Source organism: Eucalyptus grandis, chromosome 2 (assembly GCF_016545825.1).
Source record: "Eucalyptus grandis isolate ANBG69807.140 chromosome 2, ASM1654582v1, whole genome shotgun sequence".
Classification (NCBI taxonomy): domain Eukaryota; kingdom Viridiplantae; phylum Streptophyta; class Magnoliopsida; order Myrtales; family Myrtaceae; genus Eucalyptus; species Eucalyptus grandis.
In genome coordinates, this window is record NC_052613.1 from 52807746 (window position 1) to 52820756 (window position 13011).

Here is a 13011-nt window from a genome sequence, read left to right on the forward strand (position 1 = left end):
AAAAAATGGAAAATCCGAAAGCGAAACTTCCTTAGGATAGATAAGCAAACCCAAAAAATGCATAACAATCAACGCCCAGGCAGGACAAGAGTATCGCCCGAATCTCGGACAATGGGATACGCATAAAACATCCACAAACGCTTCATATAGGAATCCGCAAAGAAATGATTCAATTGATCAAGATGACCATTTCTTATTTTTCGTCGAAACACTTTTTAAAGCACAGGCTGTGAAATCAAAGGGCGTTACTTGAATGCTAATGTAGGTGCATGCGAAGAAGAAATATTGAGTTGTTGATTCACGAAATTTATTCGTAGGGATATGGGCTAACTGAATCGACGGGAAAAGCCTTTGGAACGGTTGGTCCAAAGGAATCCACAGTGGTCGGTGCCACCGGAAAGCTCGTACCCAACTGCGAAGCTAAGATCATCAACCCCGAAACCGGAGCTTTCTTGCTGCCTCGCAATGTCGGCAAAATTTGGCTCAGAGGATCTTCCATTAGGAAGGGTAACACGAGACAACACTGCACGAAAGATTTCCACCAACTTAACTGGAACTCTTATGAATAATGAACAAATGAAAGCTCCTATGGATGTGTTACCTTATACTTTTTGGTTCAATTAGGTTATGTTGGAGATGAACAAGCCACCAGGGCGATTGTCGACACGGCAGGGTGGTTGAGAAGCGGCGGTCTCTGTTACAGCGATGGACAAGGCTTCTCTTTTTCATGGACCGGATAAAGGAGATCATCAAATATAAAGGTTCCCAGGTAATTAGTGTCGTTCAGCTGGATTTTTCTCAATTTCGGGTTGCTTTTTGTGCTGAATCCTCTTGACAGAATGTGATGGGAAGAGCTTAGTAATCCAGTAAAGCAAACGATTCTTTTCACATGATTCTGGGTTTTGGAAGAACTTTAAATTGTCAAAGACCACGTTAAGACAGTTAACATTAAACTAGAGCCAAGGCCTGTCCTCTAAAACATCCATACAAGAAATGATTTAGTAAAAGCGTGCTTCGCAAGTTCTATTTTTGTTCAATCAGGTCGTATTGGCCGAGCTGGAGAATCTTCTTCAATCCCATCCGGACGTCGTAGATGCTGCTGATGCCCCGTGTGTGCTCCAATCCCATTGCCCATGAGCTGCTCTTCTCAGAAAAACCGAAGACTCTTAAGTATGACCATGCATAATTTGTTACATCCACTACTGATTTTGGGCAGGTATCCCAATGAAGAAGCCGGTCAGATACCCATGGCCTCTATTGTGTGGCGACCAGGAAGCGCTGTCGATGAGTCGAGCATTAAGGCGTTTGTTGAAAAAATGGTACCCCATCTTTCCGTCTCTTACCTTCTTTTGATTATTTTCTAATTGGTCTGGTAATCACACTTCAGGTTGTCTTCGATGATAAGCTATAGATGTTTTGTTTCCCGGGTGTAGGTCGCCCCCTACAAGAAAGTCCGGCGAGTTATGTTCATCAATTCCCTACCTGAAAAATGCAGCTGGTAAAGTTTTGCGGAGGGAGCTGAGCAAGCTCGCGTCGCAGGAAGGTGCTAGTAAATTGCAAACTTGGAGCTCGCCAATGCGTGCCGCGTCACTCCCATCTTACCCGCTGTGAAAATTTACATGTTTTAGTTTCCTTCAGTCCTATAGTGGTAACAGGCGGCCCACGTTCATCTATTCATATGACAAAAATTGTCAGACCGGAGTTCTGAGTAGGTTGTAGCGTTATCCATCTTCTTCAAGTAAATGGCCAAAAAGCCTACTACTCATTGCGTATCGTTTTGTACGACACCGAAGTGGCTGTCATTCGTGACCTCAAGCTATCCAAATGCTACCATAGAGTGTCTTGAAAGAGTGCTCAGTGTTGCTTGTTGCTTTGAATGTTTCACATGACAATGGTGTTGTCGGTGCATTACATTTTCTCAGTTGTGTGAACCGGTAGAGAAGTTGCAACCTCCCAACAAAGCAGAATGAACATAAAAAAAATGGAGTTCATAAATTATTGACGATATTATCCAAAGATCAGCAAATACTAACTTGATCAACACAGTATCAAACTTTTCACGCTGGGACGAACCTAGCAGATTTCTTCTTCAGCAGTTTCGCTCAACAAAGTTGCTTGGCATTCAAGAACAATGGTTTCATAGATTCACTTTTATAAGTTGGAAATTCGCACAGTAGGTCAATGGAACCAACCAATCAGACCAACACTTACTTGAAGCTAGTGCCATCACTTGTCAGGTCACCGGAAAAGAATATAAATCGTCATTTCCGAATTCAAGATTCCATCATTGCTTGTGGGACACAATTCCATGAGTCAGGTTTTTTGCTTCGTTCTTTTCCCTGAGATGGGTAGAGAGACTGGTACATCCCTAAAAAAGGAAGTAGTTCCGAGACAGGGGAACTGTCATGGCTGCAGCGCACGTGAGGACCTCGCCATCAGCAGTCACTGTGTAAGTCTCTGGGTCCACGGTGATACTTGGAAGCGCATCATTCAGCTTCATATCCAATTTAGTTAGCTTCCTGACATTACCAACGGCTTCAACCTTCTTTTCAAGTCCGTATAGGGCCTTTACGTTAGCATTTGCAGCTGCCTGTTAAAAATTGGATTAGCTTAAAGGAAAAGAAGAAACGCAGAGAGAGAGAGAGAGAGAGAGAGAGAGAGAAGCATGCCTTGCTCACAAAGGCAATAGAGTTTGCACTTCCAGCCTTGCCAAAAGCTCCAAACATCGGCCGCATGAATACCGGCTCGGGAGTGGGAATGCTTGCATTGGGATCACCCATATTTGCCCATGCTATAGTGCCACCTTTAATCACCATTTCAGGCTTGGCCCCAAAGAAGGAAGGCTTCCATAAAACCAAATCAGCCAATTTTTTAACCTGCAATGGAGCTAAAGGATTTGAAAGAAGCGAACAGCTCTAGTATTGTTGGCCCAGAAAAATACTAGAAATGTTGATATAAACAAGTCTCCAACTGACATTAGAGGCAATTGCACAAACAATGATGAGATGGGAACCGAAATAAACAATTGCCATATTCTAATTAAAAAACAAAAACAAGGACCGATATTTCTCTGATCAAGGAAAGCTCAGTACTATATAAATGAAAAAATGAAGGGACCATTTTACCTGTTCCATTTATGTAATATGCTAGTAGTGGATACTGGAATTGGACAAAATGAAAAATAAATATAGTAACAGACTTACCAGCGGCATGTTTATAAAGCTGGCTGAGACTTTAAATAAATGTAAAAAAGTCAGGAGAAGCTTATACCTCTACTGATCCAACTAAATGAGAAAGGCCATTAGCTATGGCTGGATTTATAGTGTACTTTGCGATGTATCTCCTGATCCGAAGGTTATCGCTTTCCAGTCCATTAGGGTCAATTGATCCCCTTTGCGACTTCATCTTATGGGCTGTCTGCCAGGTTCTGCAAATGACCTGGTGAAGGAAAAGGATATGTAAGTGTGAGACCTCAGTGCATTCCCGAACTTCCTTTTTGTAAAGGAAGATACTTCAAAATGAACAAGAAGGAAAGTTAAAAGCACAATTAATAAGCTGGACAAACTTTGAGGACAGGCATTATTCGATAGACCATCTCAAGTATTCAAAACTGATATCAATGGTCATACGCCTAAAAAACCATTATATATTGCTAAGGCGGACCATACACAGAACATATCTGCCACAGTCAGTGACTGTGTTTGTGTCAAAGAGGACATTCATGGGAGTACTTATAAAATTATAGAGCAACTTAAGCAGAAAGGCACACAGCATGCAAGTTGCAGACATTTTGGTTGACCCCAGAAATCATGAGTTGCAGTTGGCAGAAGCTTTCAGTTAATGAGCTTAATGTTGCTACTGCATGCAGCCAGTTCTCATAAGAATCAGCTAGACAGATCTTGAGCAAATGAAGATTCACAAATGGAAAATAATCAGAAAATTTGCAAGGGAAACTGCAGAAGGAAAGCAAAAACTTGTCTGTAAACAAAGCGGGCAATCCTGTGCCATCAGATAGAAATTGATACTAAACTAAGAGTAGAGAAAGGAAGCCTGGCACCTCTCCTATACGACCCATAGCCTGTGCATCAGAAGATATTATGCTGATTGCTCCCATGTCATGCAATATATCTTCTGCAGCAATAGTTTCTGCCCTTATTCTTGATTCAGCAAAAGCTACATCTTCTGGAATATCCTTATCAAGGTGATGACAGACCATCTGCACACGTTCAAATCAAAAGGAAATTAAAGGTTGCACAACTGTACAAAGTAGATTCCATTTTGCACATGCATACCAACATATCCAGATGTTCGTCAATGGTATTGGAAGTAAAAGGCCGGGTAGGGTTTGTCGATGAAGGCAGAACATTTTTAACCCCGCATACTTTGATGATGTCTGGAGCATGACCACCCCCGGCACCTTCACTACCGAACAGAATAAAAAGAGTAAGCTTAACTCTTAGCATCAATTGAAAGGAAAAGGCAGAATGAGTAAAACAATTCCCATAAAACAACAAAAGTATGTATTCATTTACAAATATTCCATAAGATCTTTTAACTTGCCAAAAACAGTTGGATGTCCAGCACATTCAAATCAACAAGTGAATAAGCAACATCATGCTACTACTTGACAGCCATCAAATAAAACATAGCCTGCAAGGCACCTGGCTGAGATGAAACTAATGAAAATGCCAAAGAAAGAGGCTTTTAATAATCACAAGAAATTTTTGAGCTTGGAACATCACAAGGAAGCATGATAGGTAACATACGTAACGCTTGACTTGTTTTGCCATGTCATACTCGAAGTTTTAAGCAGTTGTTGAAATTTAACTCATACCTGTGATAAGTATGGATAGTTCTTCCTTTAAAAGCCGCAATGGTATGTTCCACAAATCCAGATTCATTTAATGTATCAGTGTGAATATTAACCTGCCATACCCATTGCAAGTAAAGAAAGACCGCAATTGAAGTCAGGGATATAATGAAGACTTTACACAGAACTACACTGACTTGGATATCATGCTCGTCGCCGACAGTCAAACAATTGTCTATAGCAGCAGGGGTAGTTCCCCAGTCCTCATGCAGCTTCAGCCCCATTGCTCCAGCCTTAACTATTTCATGCAGCTCCTCAGGTCTTGAGGTGTTACCCTGAGAAAGTGAAGGATTACACATGCTCGAGCCCGCACTCACACGCGCAGAGAGAGAGAGAGAGAGAGAGAGAGAGAGAATTATAAGAAATTTTTGTTAGCTATTAATATGTGTTTCATATAAAGAGAGCAGGATATATGTAAGTTAACCATACTTTTCCAGTGAAACCAAAATTTAGGGGCAAATCGTCAGTTGACTGCAGCATCAATTTCATATGTGATGGTGCTGGTGTGCATGTTGTTGCGCGAGTCCCATCAGCAGGTCCAGTTCCACCTCCAATTAATGTTGTAACCCCTACAAACGGTGCAGAGTCAGAGAGAGAATCATCATTTAATTTGTTAGCACTATTTGGTCGATCAATAAAATGAAAAGAGTGCAATGTGGTGGTGTCAGGTGGTTTCCTCTCAATATTATTCCTGATGACGAGAAGCCCACCTCAGGTAGGTCAATACCAAGCCCATATAAGTACCTCACTACCCTGAAAAAAACAGGTAAGATGCAAGCTAAAGCCTGGATGGGTGGCTCCAACGTGAAATTATCTGTAATTAGTGGTATAACCATATGCTTAATCCACTCATACAAGTCTGCTACTTAAAATTAAGGCAACCCCATGGGATTTAACAGAATCTCCATTTGCCAACCTATCACATCAATTTGATGGTTTGCCCGGATATTAAACAAGAGGATATGAAGCAATTTACTATTTGGGCCTACCAATACGTTGAAAGGAGTGGACAATGGTGGCAAATGGATAATAAAATAGAAGATATAAAGCTATAGAGAAAAGACAAACTAAAAAAAAAAACGATGAAATTGGAAGTATTCAATTTTAAACGACTGTTAAAATGGTTTGAGTCAATACTGCTTTCTGCCAGTGCCTAACGGGAGTCATAACTGCACTATGATGCAAAACTACTAGCACCTTTTCCTTGACATGCTATTGCCAATTATCTCGGTGAAATCCCATTTTAATTAAGGATCCTCCTTGTCTCTCATCTAGGTCTTTTTAACGTGTCTACAATGACAAATTTATCCAATCAAGTTTGGAGTGTCGAGATTATACATTATACTGCCAATCAAGACCTAATAAGTGATTATGCTGGAACTGGAAGTCCATATGATCCGTCATGAACATGCTGGAGGTCCATATGTCCCTGCAAGGACTTACTTCAAAGGTAAAATGCCATTATGCTCGAAGTCTGTAATTCTCATCAATGATTTGGAACTAATAAATGTATAAGTTATAAGAAGTCGCATAAAATAAAGGACGAAGATCCTATACATTTTATAACATTTCAAATGATATGAACAGAGATAATGTGATAGATTTAGATCCATAAAACCCAATGTCTGGTGAGCTGTTATCAGTGACATCGCATAACACTTCATATAATATGAACACAAACTGCAGTTACTATACAGCTGAATGAATTGCAACATGAAATAAAGTCTCACCACTTGAAATTGCTTCATATGCCAATTGGGGGCATATGAAATGAACATGGCAGTCTATGGCTCCTGCCGTTACAATCATTCCTTCTCCAGCTATAACCTCAGTATTTGCCTATGGTTACACAAAAAGCATTGGAGGTACAGCAGGAATATGATTAAAACAAGTAGGCACCATATACTGTAAAGACTTACCCCAACAACCATATCTGGACATACGCCATCCATCATATCACGGTTGCCTGCTTTTCCGAGGGCAAAAATTATGCCATCTTTAATACCAATATCCGACTTAAAAATCCCGGTATAGTCAATGATCACAGCGTTTGTTATAACTGTATCCAGAGAATCAGCTGGTTGACATCCACATGTCTGGCCCATTCCATCTCTTATGACTTTTCCACCACCAAACACACATTCATCGCCATAAGTAGCACAATCTCTTTCAATTTCAGCATATAAATTAGTGTCGCCCAACCGAATCTTATCACCAGTTGTGGGGCCATAAATGTTAGCATATGCCTCACGGGATATAACTTTTGTGAAAGTCAAGGATTCTCCTGTAATACCTGCGCTGCAGATTGCTCCTTGTGTTAGTTATTATTATCATGAAGTTGAACTGGTCAGTGCAGAATCTTTGGATATGGGAAAGATTCTAAAGATGTTATTCTGGAATTCCCAAACCTGGCGCCTACTTCTTCTAGATGTCTGATTTGTCTGGAGGACAGAGTTTCCATAGCTACTGAGCATGTGGCATCATCAATGGGGCCGTCAGCAAAGTTATTTCCTCCTCTGATTACCTTTCTACCTCCAATACTAACAAGTGTGACGCTTTTAGTTTCTCCTGGCTGCAGAATTACTCAACAAGGAAGGCAGAACATGTTAGATAATCCGGACTAGAAAATTAATTCTAAACAAAATAATCAAGTATGATTAAATATAAACAGCAATTTCAATAATTGACCATTCTAAGCCTCATAAATATAGTCATTTTTTTTCATACATAAAGAAAATCCATAGACGACACGCCTCTTCTAAGATACTACTGATCCTAAATACCATCCTTTTCTTGGTTCTAAAAACACTGGTTCAATTACAATTCAATAGTTCTACCGAAAACATCTGAAGTCAATAATCACAAGTATTATACTTTTGAGACTGACATAGTGATATGGCGTGTGGTACTTCCAGGAAAGTAACATGCCTTTGGCTATATGATCTAGCGAAGTGAAGATTGGTGGTACATTGTTCAAAGAATCTTCGAGCAAAACTCTACCTCAAACCTTGTAGCAGTGCCTGCTGGTATATTAAGCCGCATGCCATGTGCTTTCCTCCTATCAAAAACCAGAAATGGATTCGCCTCAATGAAGTGATAGTGACTTCCCACCTGAAATGAAGAAGAGGAAGGAGTTACCAAAATTTAGTATAGATAAGTCCATTTAAAGCAAAAGCATATAAACTGAACGAAGAAAAATACATATTATATTAAGGACATATACAAATGGATCTTATATTTGCTGGGGAAAGGAGCATATGAGTTGTCCGTTTCAACACCTCAAAAAATCAGTTTCTACTTTGATTATATGCATCCTGAAAAAGCAGAAAAATCTCAAGAAGCAGTAATATGCTACTACTGTAATGAATGACCAAGATCCACTCAAAACTGGAAAAGGGACATGCTTGGTGATCATTTGTGTCATTGTTACTGCTCTCCAGTGAAACCTAACGAACAAAGAATCAATGATCCCAAAAGCTTCAAAACAATTTGCTGTCTACCCGCCATAGCACAGTAATAGACCATGGGGATCTAGAAACAACAACAATCTCACATAGGATCCACTTCAAAGAGATCAGATAAAATGAAAGTGTTGACTGTCTATTACTTAGCATGCCCACTCCTCAGTTGTAAAGAAGATCTTATAAAGGTAGAAGATTACTTGCATGTGACTTCAAAACAAGTTCAGAGGAACACTTGAAAGGTCATAGCTGCTGGTTAATCCAGCAACGCATCAATCTAAACCAGATAGGGCAGATCCCAACAAATGACAAAAAATCATTCAGCAGAATGGAAAATTACTCTTCCAATGGAAAACGTTAATTCCATGTTCAGAAAATTTGTGGCCATGCGTTGCGTATCAGGTGAAAAGACAACAACATTTGTGGAATAGCTGCATTCATGACCAACACATAGTATGATGGTGATACAAATGGATCAAAGGAAACAGTTAGCATAGAAAATCACCTGAATTGGCCTGTCTCCTGTGTTGGTCACTTTAAGAATAACTGCCTTTCTTCCACGATTTATTACTATATTCTCGTTGCCACAGATGACTTCCCCAGGACATTTGTCTTCTTCAATACGAGAAAACTTCTCCAACGGAGGAACTGTAGAACAGGTTTTGATCGTTAAGGTATATCACCGCAAGTCTAGTAAATGACTCTTAAGACACTATTTGTGCATGGATTCATTAGGCATCTGTTGTGTCGTAATGAATAAAGCAAGGCCGGGGGTGTTATCACTACCATTCATAAGAACATGCTAAATTTCTAATCCAGATAAGGGTGAGATTTCAGGTGCAGAGAACAATAAAACATGACTTTTCGTTTTTCTACGCTTCAGCTAAGCAGAGTTTTTCCAACATATCGAAATGCCATGGGCTGTGAAGCATAAATTACAATCGACCTGTATTGCCTTCACAGGTAGAGTAATCAAAGAATTGGATTAGAGATTAAAAGGCTAACGATTGCTTCTGGTGAGCTGCACGTGTAAGAAATAATAAAAACAGAGAAGACAGAACTATTCTAAACATTCAACTATCAAGAAACTACTTGCCTGAAAGGCAATATTGCGAGAAAGAATATCAGTGCTTAAAGTGCTACTCCTACTCTACTCAAGACTAAAATTAGGGTGGTTGTGAACTGAAATTGTCCTACAGAAGCTGCATTGGTCAAGTGAGGCTACTCAGCAACTGAAGAAAAGTGACTCCACTTTTTCGGATGCATGCTTACCAGGCAGAAAAGAGCCATGCAGGGCAAGCTCAAGATTTCCATCTTCTCTACAAATCACATCGTGAACAGTGATTAGCTTAGTCCCATCAGGAAAGGTCCCTTCAACCTGTCAGCATTAGCAAGCACTCAGTAGGAGAAAGAATGAGGAAACGATCTCAAACTTACTAATTATCTTATAAGATATCTTCAAAATAACTATTTCGCTGTTGATTAATGAGCTGAAAAGAAAGTGACAACGTAGTCATCAAATAGTAAAGTTTAACACCTGCACGGTATCCAAAAGATGTGGAACAGCCGGAAGAACTTGTCTCCTAACAAAAAAAGAATAACATCACTTAAGCATAAGATAACACATCTTGTGATTCTTTTAATGGTGAAACATGACTATTTATCTATAAATACCACAACATAATGCTGAAACTCAGCTGATGAGAATAATATAGTCAAAAGAAGAGTAAAGTAGCCCTTAGGGAAAAAGGTTGATCCTCATTAGAACGTAGTCACAGGCCGATATTACCTGGTCGGAGTATCTGAATCTTACTGAAGTCAATGTTTAGTTGATAGAAAAGAAAGGGGTAAAAAGCACTAGTGTGAAAGTGTCTCAAATAGCTCACGTGGGAAAGAATACCTCCCAAGAATCTGTTTCCCCAAGTCCATCAAATCTGCAACAGTTTTGTCACCATCTCGAACAAACTCCAGAATCTATGCAGAAGACCACAATCAAAGAAAAATTAATCTTCTTCCGCAATGATATTTACTATTCTATGCAACTTATGGCATTTCGAAAACAGTACAGGACCAGGACCGGCAGTTCTACTGGGTACCGGTCCAGCTCCCTTTACAGCTTCTGAAAGGTTCGCCCGATTTCTATGGACCAGATTACAAGAAATGGTTCCGTTTCCATTACGGTTATGAAAACACCTACTCACGCATGGAAAGCTCCAATAAGACTATCTTGGTCTGGCCAAGGAAAAGTCATTACTGATCATTTCTATCCGTGTTCAGCCATTGCAAGTCATTCCACCTCAGTTGTAATCAAACTTCCGACACAAGCGATGGCACTCCATCACATCCTCTCCTTTTATCTTTTTTCACAAGCAATTGCCAAATATGTCAATGAGAACGGACATGAAGAAGCAACGGACCTGCGTTGCGACGAGGGCGACCGATTCAGTATAATTGAGCCGGAGACCGCGAGCGAGGCGCTTCTGCGCGAGGGAACCGGCCTGGTGAAGGCTCAGCTTCTCCAACTCCCTCGGAGTCAGCTTCATTCTCCAGGGTCAACGCTGGCAACACCAAGCCTAATCCAAAAAAAAAAAAAAAGGCAGCGTCCATGACATGACCAAACCCGAATTTGATCCGGCTCGCATTCGCCAAGCGCATAACCCAGCAAATCGATAGAAAATGGTGATTCAGATACCGACGAGGAACCGGAGAGAAGCCAGCGCAGGTTTTGGCAACACCGACGCTGCCTGTTCGTCGCACCGCGTGGATTCGTCCAAGCAAAGAGGAGAAAGCGAGCCGATGCTTCGCTACTCACCGGAGACTGATAGAGTGAGACGGGCAGCGAACTTCGGAGCGCGATGAACTCGATCGACGGCGTCGATGAAACAGAGAGGGTCGCCGTTCGGAGAGGAGCTATATTGCTCGGCACGTGCAACAGTGATTAGTTGCCTATGCCTTCCACGTCGGAATCCGACGGGAGCCCAATTTCTTTCTCTAGTGGTTTTGGTTTTATCGTTGGCGGGGCGTCATCACATCACTCGCATTCCGGAAACGCCGGTGTCCTTACCGCTTGCTTGGTCTCAGCAAAGACGAGGCACGACTCGGAGAGAGATAGCGATGGCGATTCGGTTTGCCAGTGATGGTGCAAGAGTCATGTGTAAACTCTCGACGATTCGCTTTTTCAGCTCAATCGAGCATGAGCGACTTTTTCGCTCGTGATGACTGATGTGATGATGATGATGAAGAAGAATTGGTCAAGTTAGCTCAGCAGTTCACTGGGAGGTGCAAAGTCTATCCGAAGGTGGAGCTGACGGTGGGTCTTGGAGTCCCACATCGGCTGTCCATCACTTAAGAGCTCGTCCCACGACCTATAAAACGTGAGGCAGAACTCAGTTATACTCACGCAGCCACGCAGTGAGCACAGAGCGAACTATTCTTTCGCCTTTTACTAAAGAATACCGTGTGCGCGCTGCATATAGTGGCATACGCCAATTTTTGGAGGGTTCTTTGCCTATAAGGTAGAGACCCAACAATTCAAGTTTAATTTTTTGAGTTTTGGTGTCTAAGGTAGTCCTTTTTGATGAAACTCGGTCGGTGGGATGTCCGCTCGTTTTGGAGACGCGGGGGATATCGTTGCCCAGAAAGGGTCGTGTACGGATCTTTGAGGTACTCGGCGGACTTGTGTTTCCCTTTGAATTTTTGGGAGTAACACGATCCTCTAGAGCAACCGGCAGTCAGTTTGAAATCGGGGAACCCCCGTCAATTTGAAATCATCGTGGCTGAAGCAATTGGGTTTTGTTTGAGGTGGTGGTTGATTCGAAATCATTGCGGCTGAAGTCCCACATCGGGAATTGGAGCAAGTGTAAGGGTGATGGAGTGGGTATTTGACATCTGCTCGACAAATAGAGACGTTTTAAAAAGGGTCAGTTGGCTAAATATGCCACGCTCACCCTCGACCGGTGAGTGCTGTATGGCTATCAAGACATATGGCTGACATAATTTGTGGAAATCCCTAGGGTTGGCTCGCTTAGCCGACCCTCCTATTGAGTTGGAACTTTTGTGCTTTACTAACTTCAATGAAGGAATCTTAATGTTTTGATACTTTAGGGGGAGCGAAATTAAAGTAATCTTGCCTCCTAATAAATTGGAACATTCATTCTTAATTAACTTGAATGAAAGAATGCTTATTTTTTAGTACTTTGGGAGGAGCGAATTGCTTGCAACTTTCGAATTTACAGCCAAATGACCTTTTCTCGCGGAACACCTCATTAAAATTAATATCAAAGATAATCATGGTCTTAATTTGATTCCCAAGCAACTGGATAAAAAATCAAAGCTGGACTTTTCCCAATCCTTTGCAAGGAAAGACAACATTAATAAAAGATATGCCCATGGATTGAATTCTGCTGCGCTCCCTCCCTCAAATCAAAACCAGCCGGGAACCTTCGTGTTGCTTCACTAACCCATTCTGAGCCCAGAAAAAGTTTTGAGTCGTTGCTACCGTTCAAATGCGCGCTTAAATGGAGTAAGCCACAGAGATTATTTTCAAGTGCTCACTGAAAGTTGACACGCATTTCCTCCCCAAGTATCGCAAATATCTCACTGACTGTTGAACGAAGGAAAACAGACAGGAGCTGTGAGCAGGGGAATGCAGGCAATATCGATCACATTGGTTTTACGCCT

At 41.3% G+C, this 13011-nt stretch overlaps 1 protein-coding gene and 2 non-coding genes across 5 annotated transcripts; 2 read left to right on the forward strand and 1 right to left on the reverse strand.

Moving 5' to 3' along the window:
* Positions 1-1967: 1967 nt before the first annotated feature.
* Positions 1968-11586, reverse strand: LOC104433651 (urease). Of its 3 annotated transcripts, none has more exons than XM_010046474.3 (18): positions 11028-11586; positions 10749-10904; positions 10232-10305; positions 9869-9914; positions 9604-9709; positions 8837-8979; positions 7871-7981; positions 7279-7442; positions 6790-7168; positions 6601-6709; positions 5300-5439; positions 5008-5145; positions 4835-4926; positions 4293-4422; positions 4058-4216; positions 3271-3438; positions 2670-2876; positions 1968-2590 (listed from the first exon to the last, which is right to left on the reverse strand). In XM_010046474.3, exons 2-18 carry the CDS (start codon positions 10872-10874, stop codon positions 2369-2371), a joined length of 2514 nt encoding a protein of 837 aa, XP_010044776.1. In that variant the 5' UTR covers positions 10875-10904; positions 11028-11586; the 3' UTR covers positions 1968-2368. The 3 variants fall into 3 exon arrangements, with proteins under 3 accessions (XP_010044776.1, XP_010044775.1, XP_010044774.1); XM_010046473.3 differs by having other exon boundaries at positions 11024-11586; XM_010046472.3 differs by having other exon boundaries at positions 11144-11585.
* A 147-nt stretch (positions 11587-11733) lies between these two features.
* Positions 11734-11848, forward strand: LOC120291020. Its single transcript, XR_005548828.1, has one exon. It is a non-coding gene; the product is annotated as a U5 spliceosomal RNA (small nuclear RNA).
* A 395-nt stretch (positions 11849-12243) lies between these two features.
* LOC120290986 lies at positions 12244-12370 on the forward strand. The gene has a single exon (XR_005548796.1). It is a non-coding gene; the product is annotated as a U11 spliceosomal RNA (small nuclear RNA).
* The last annotated feature ends 641 nt before the right edge of the window (positions 12371-13011 follow it).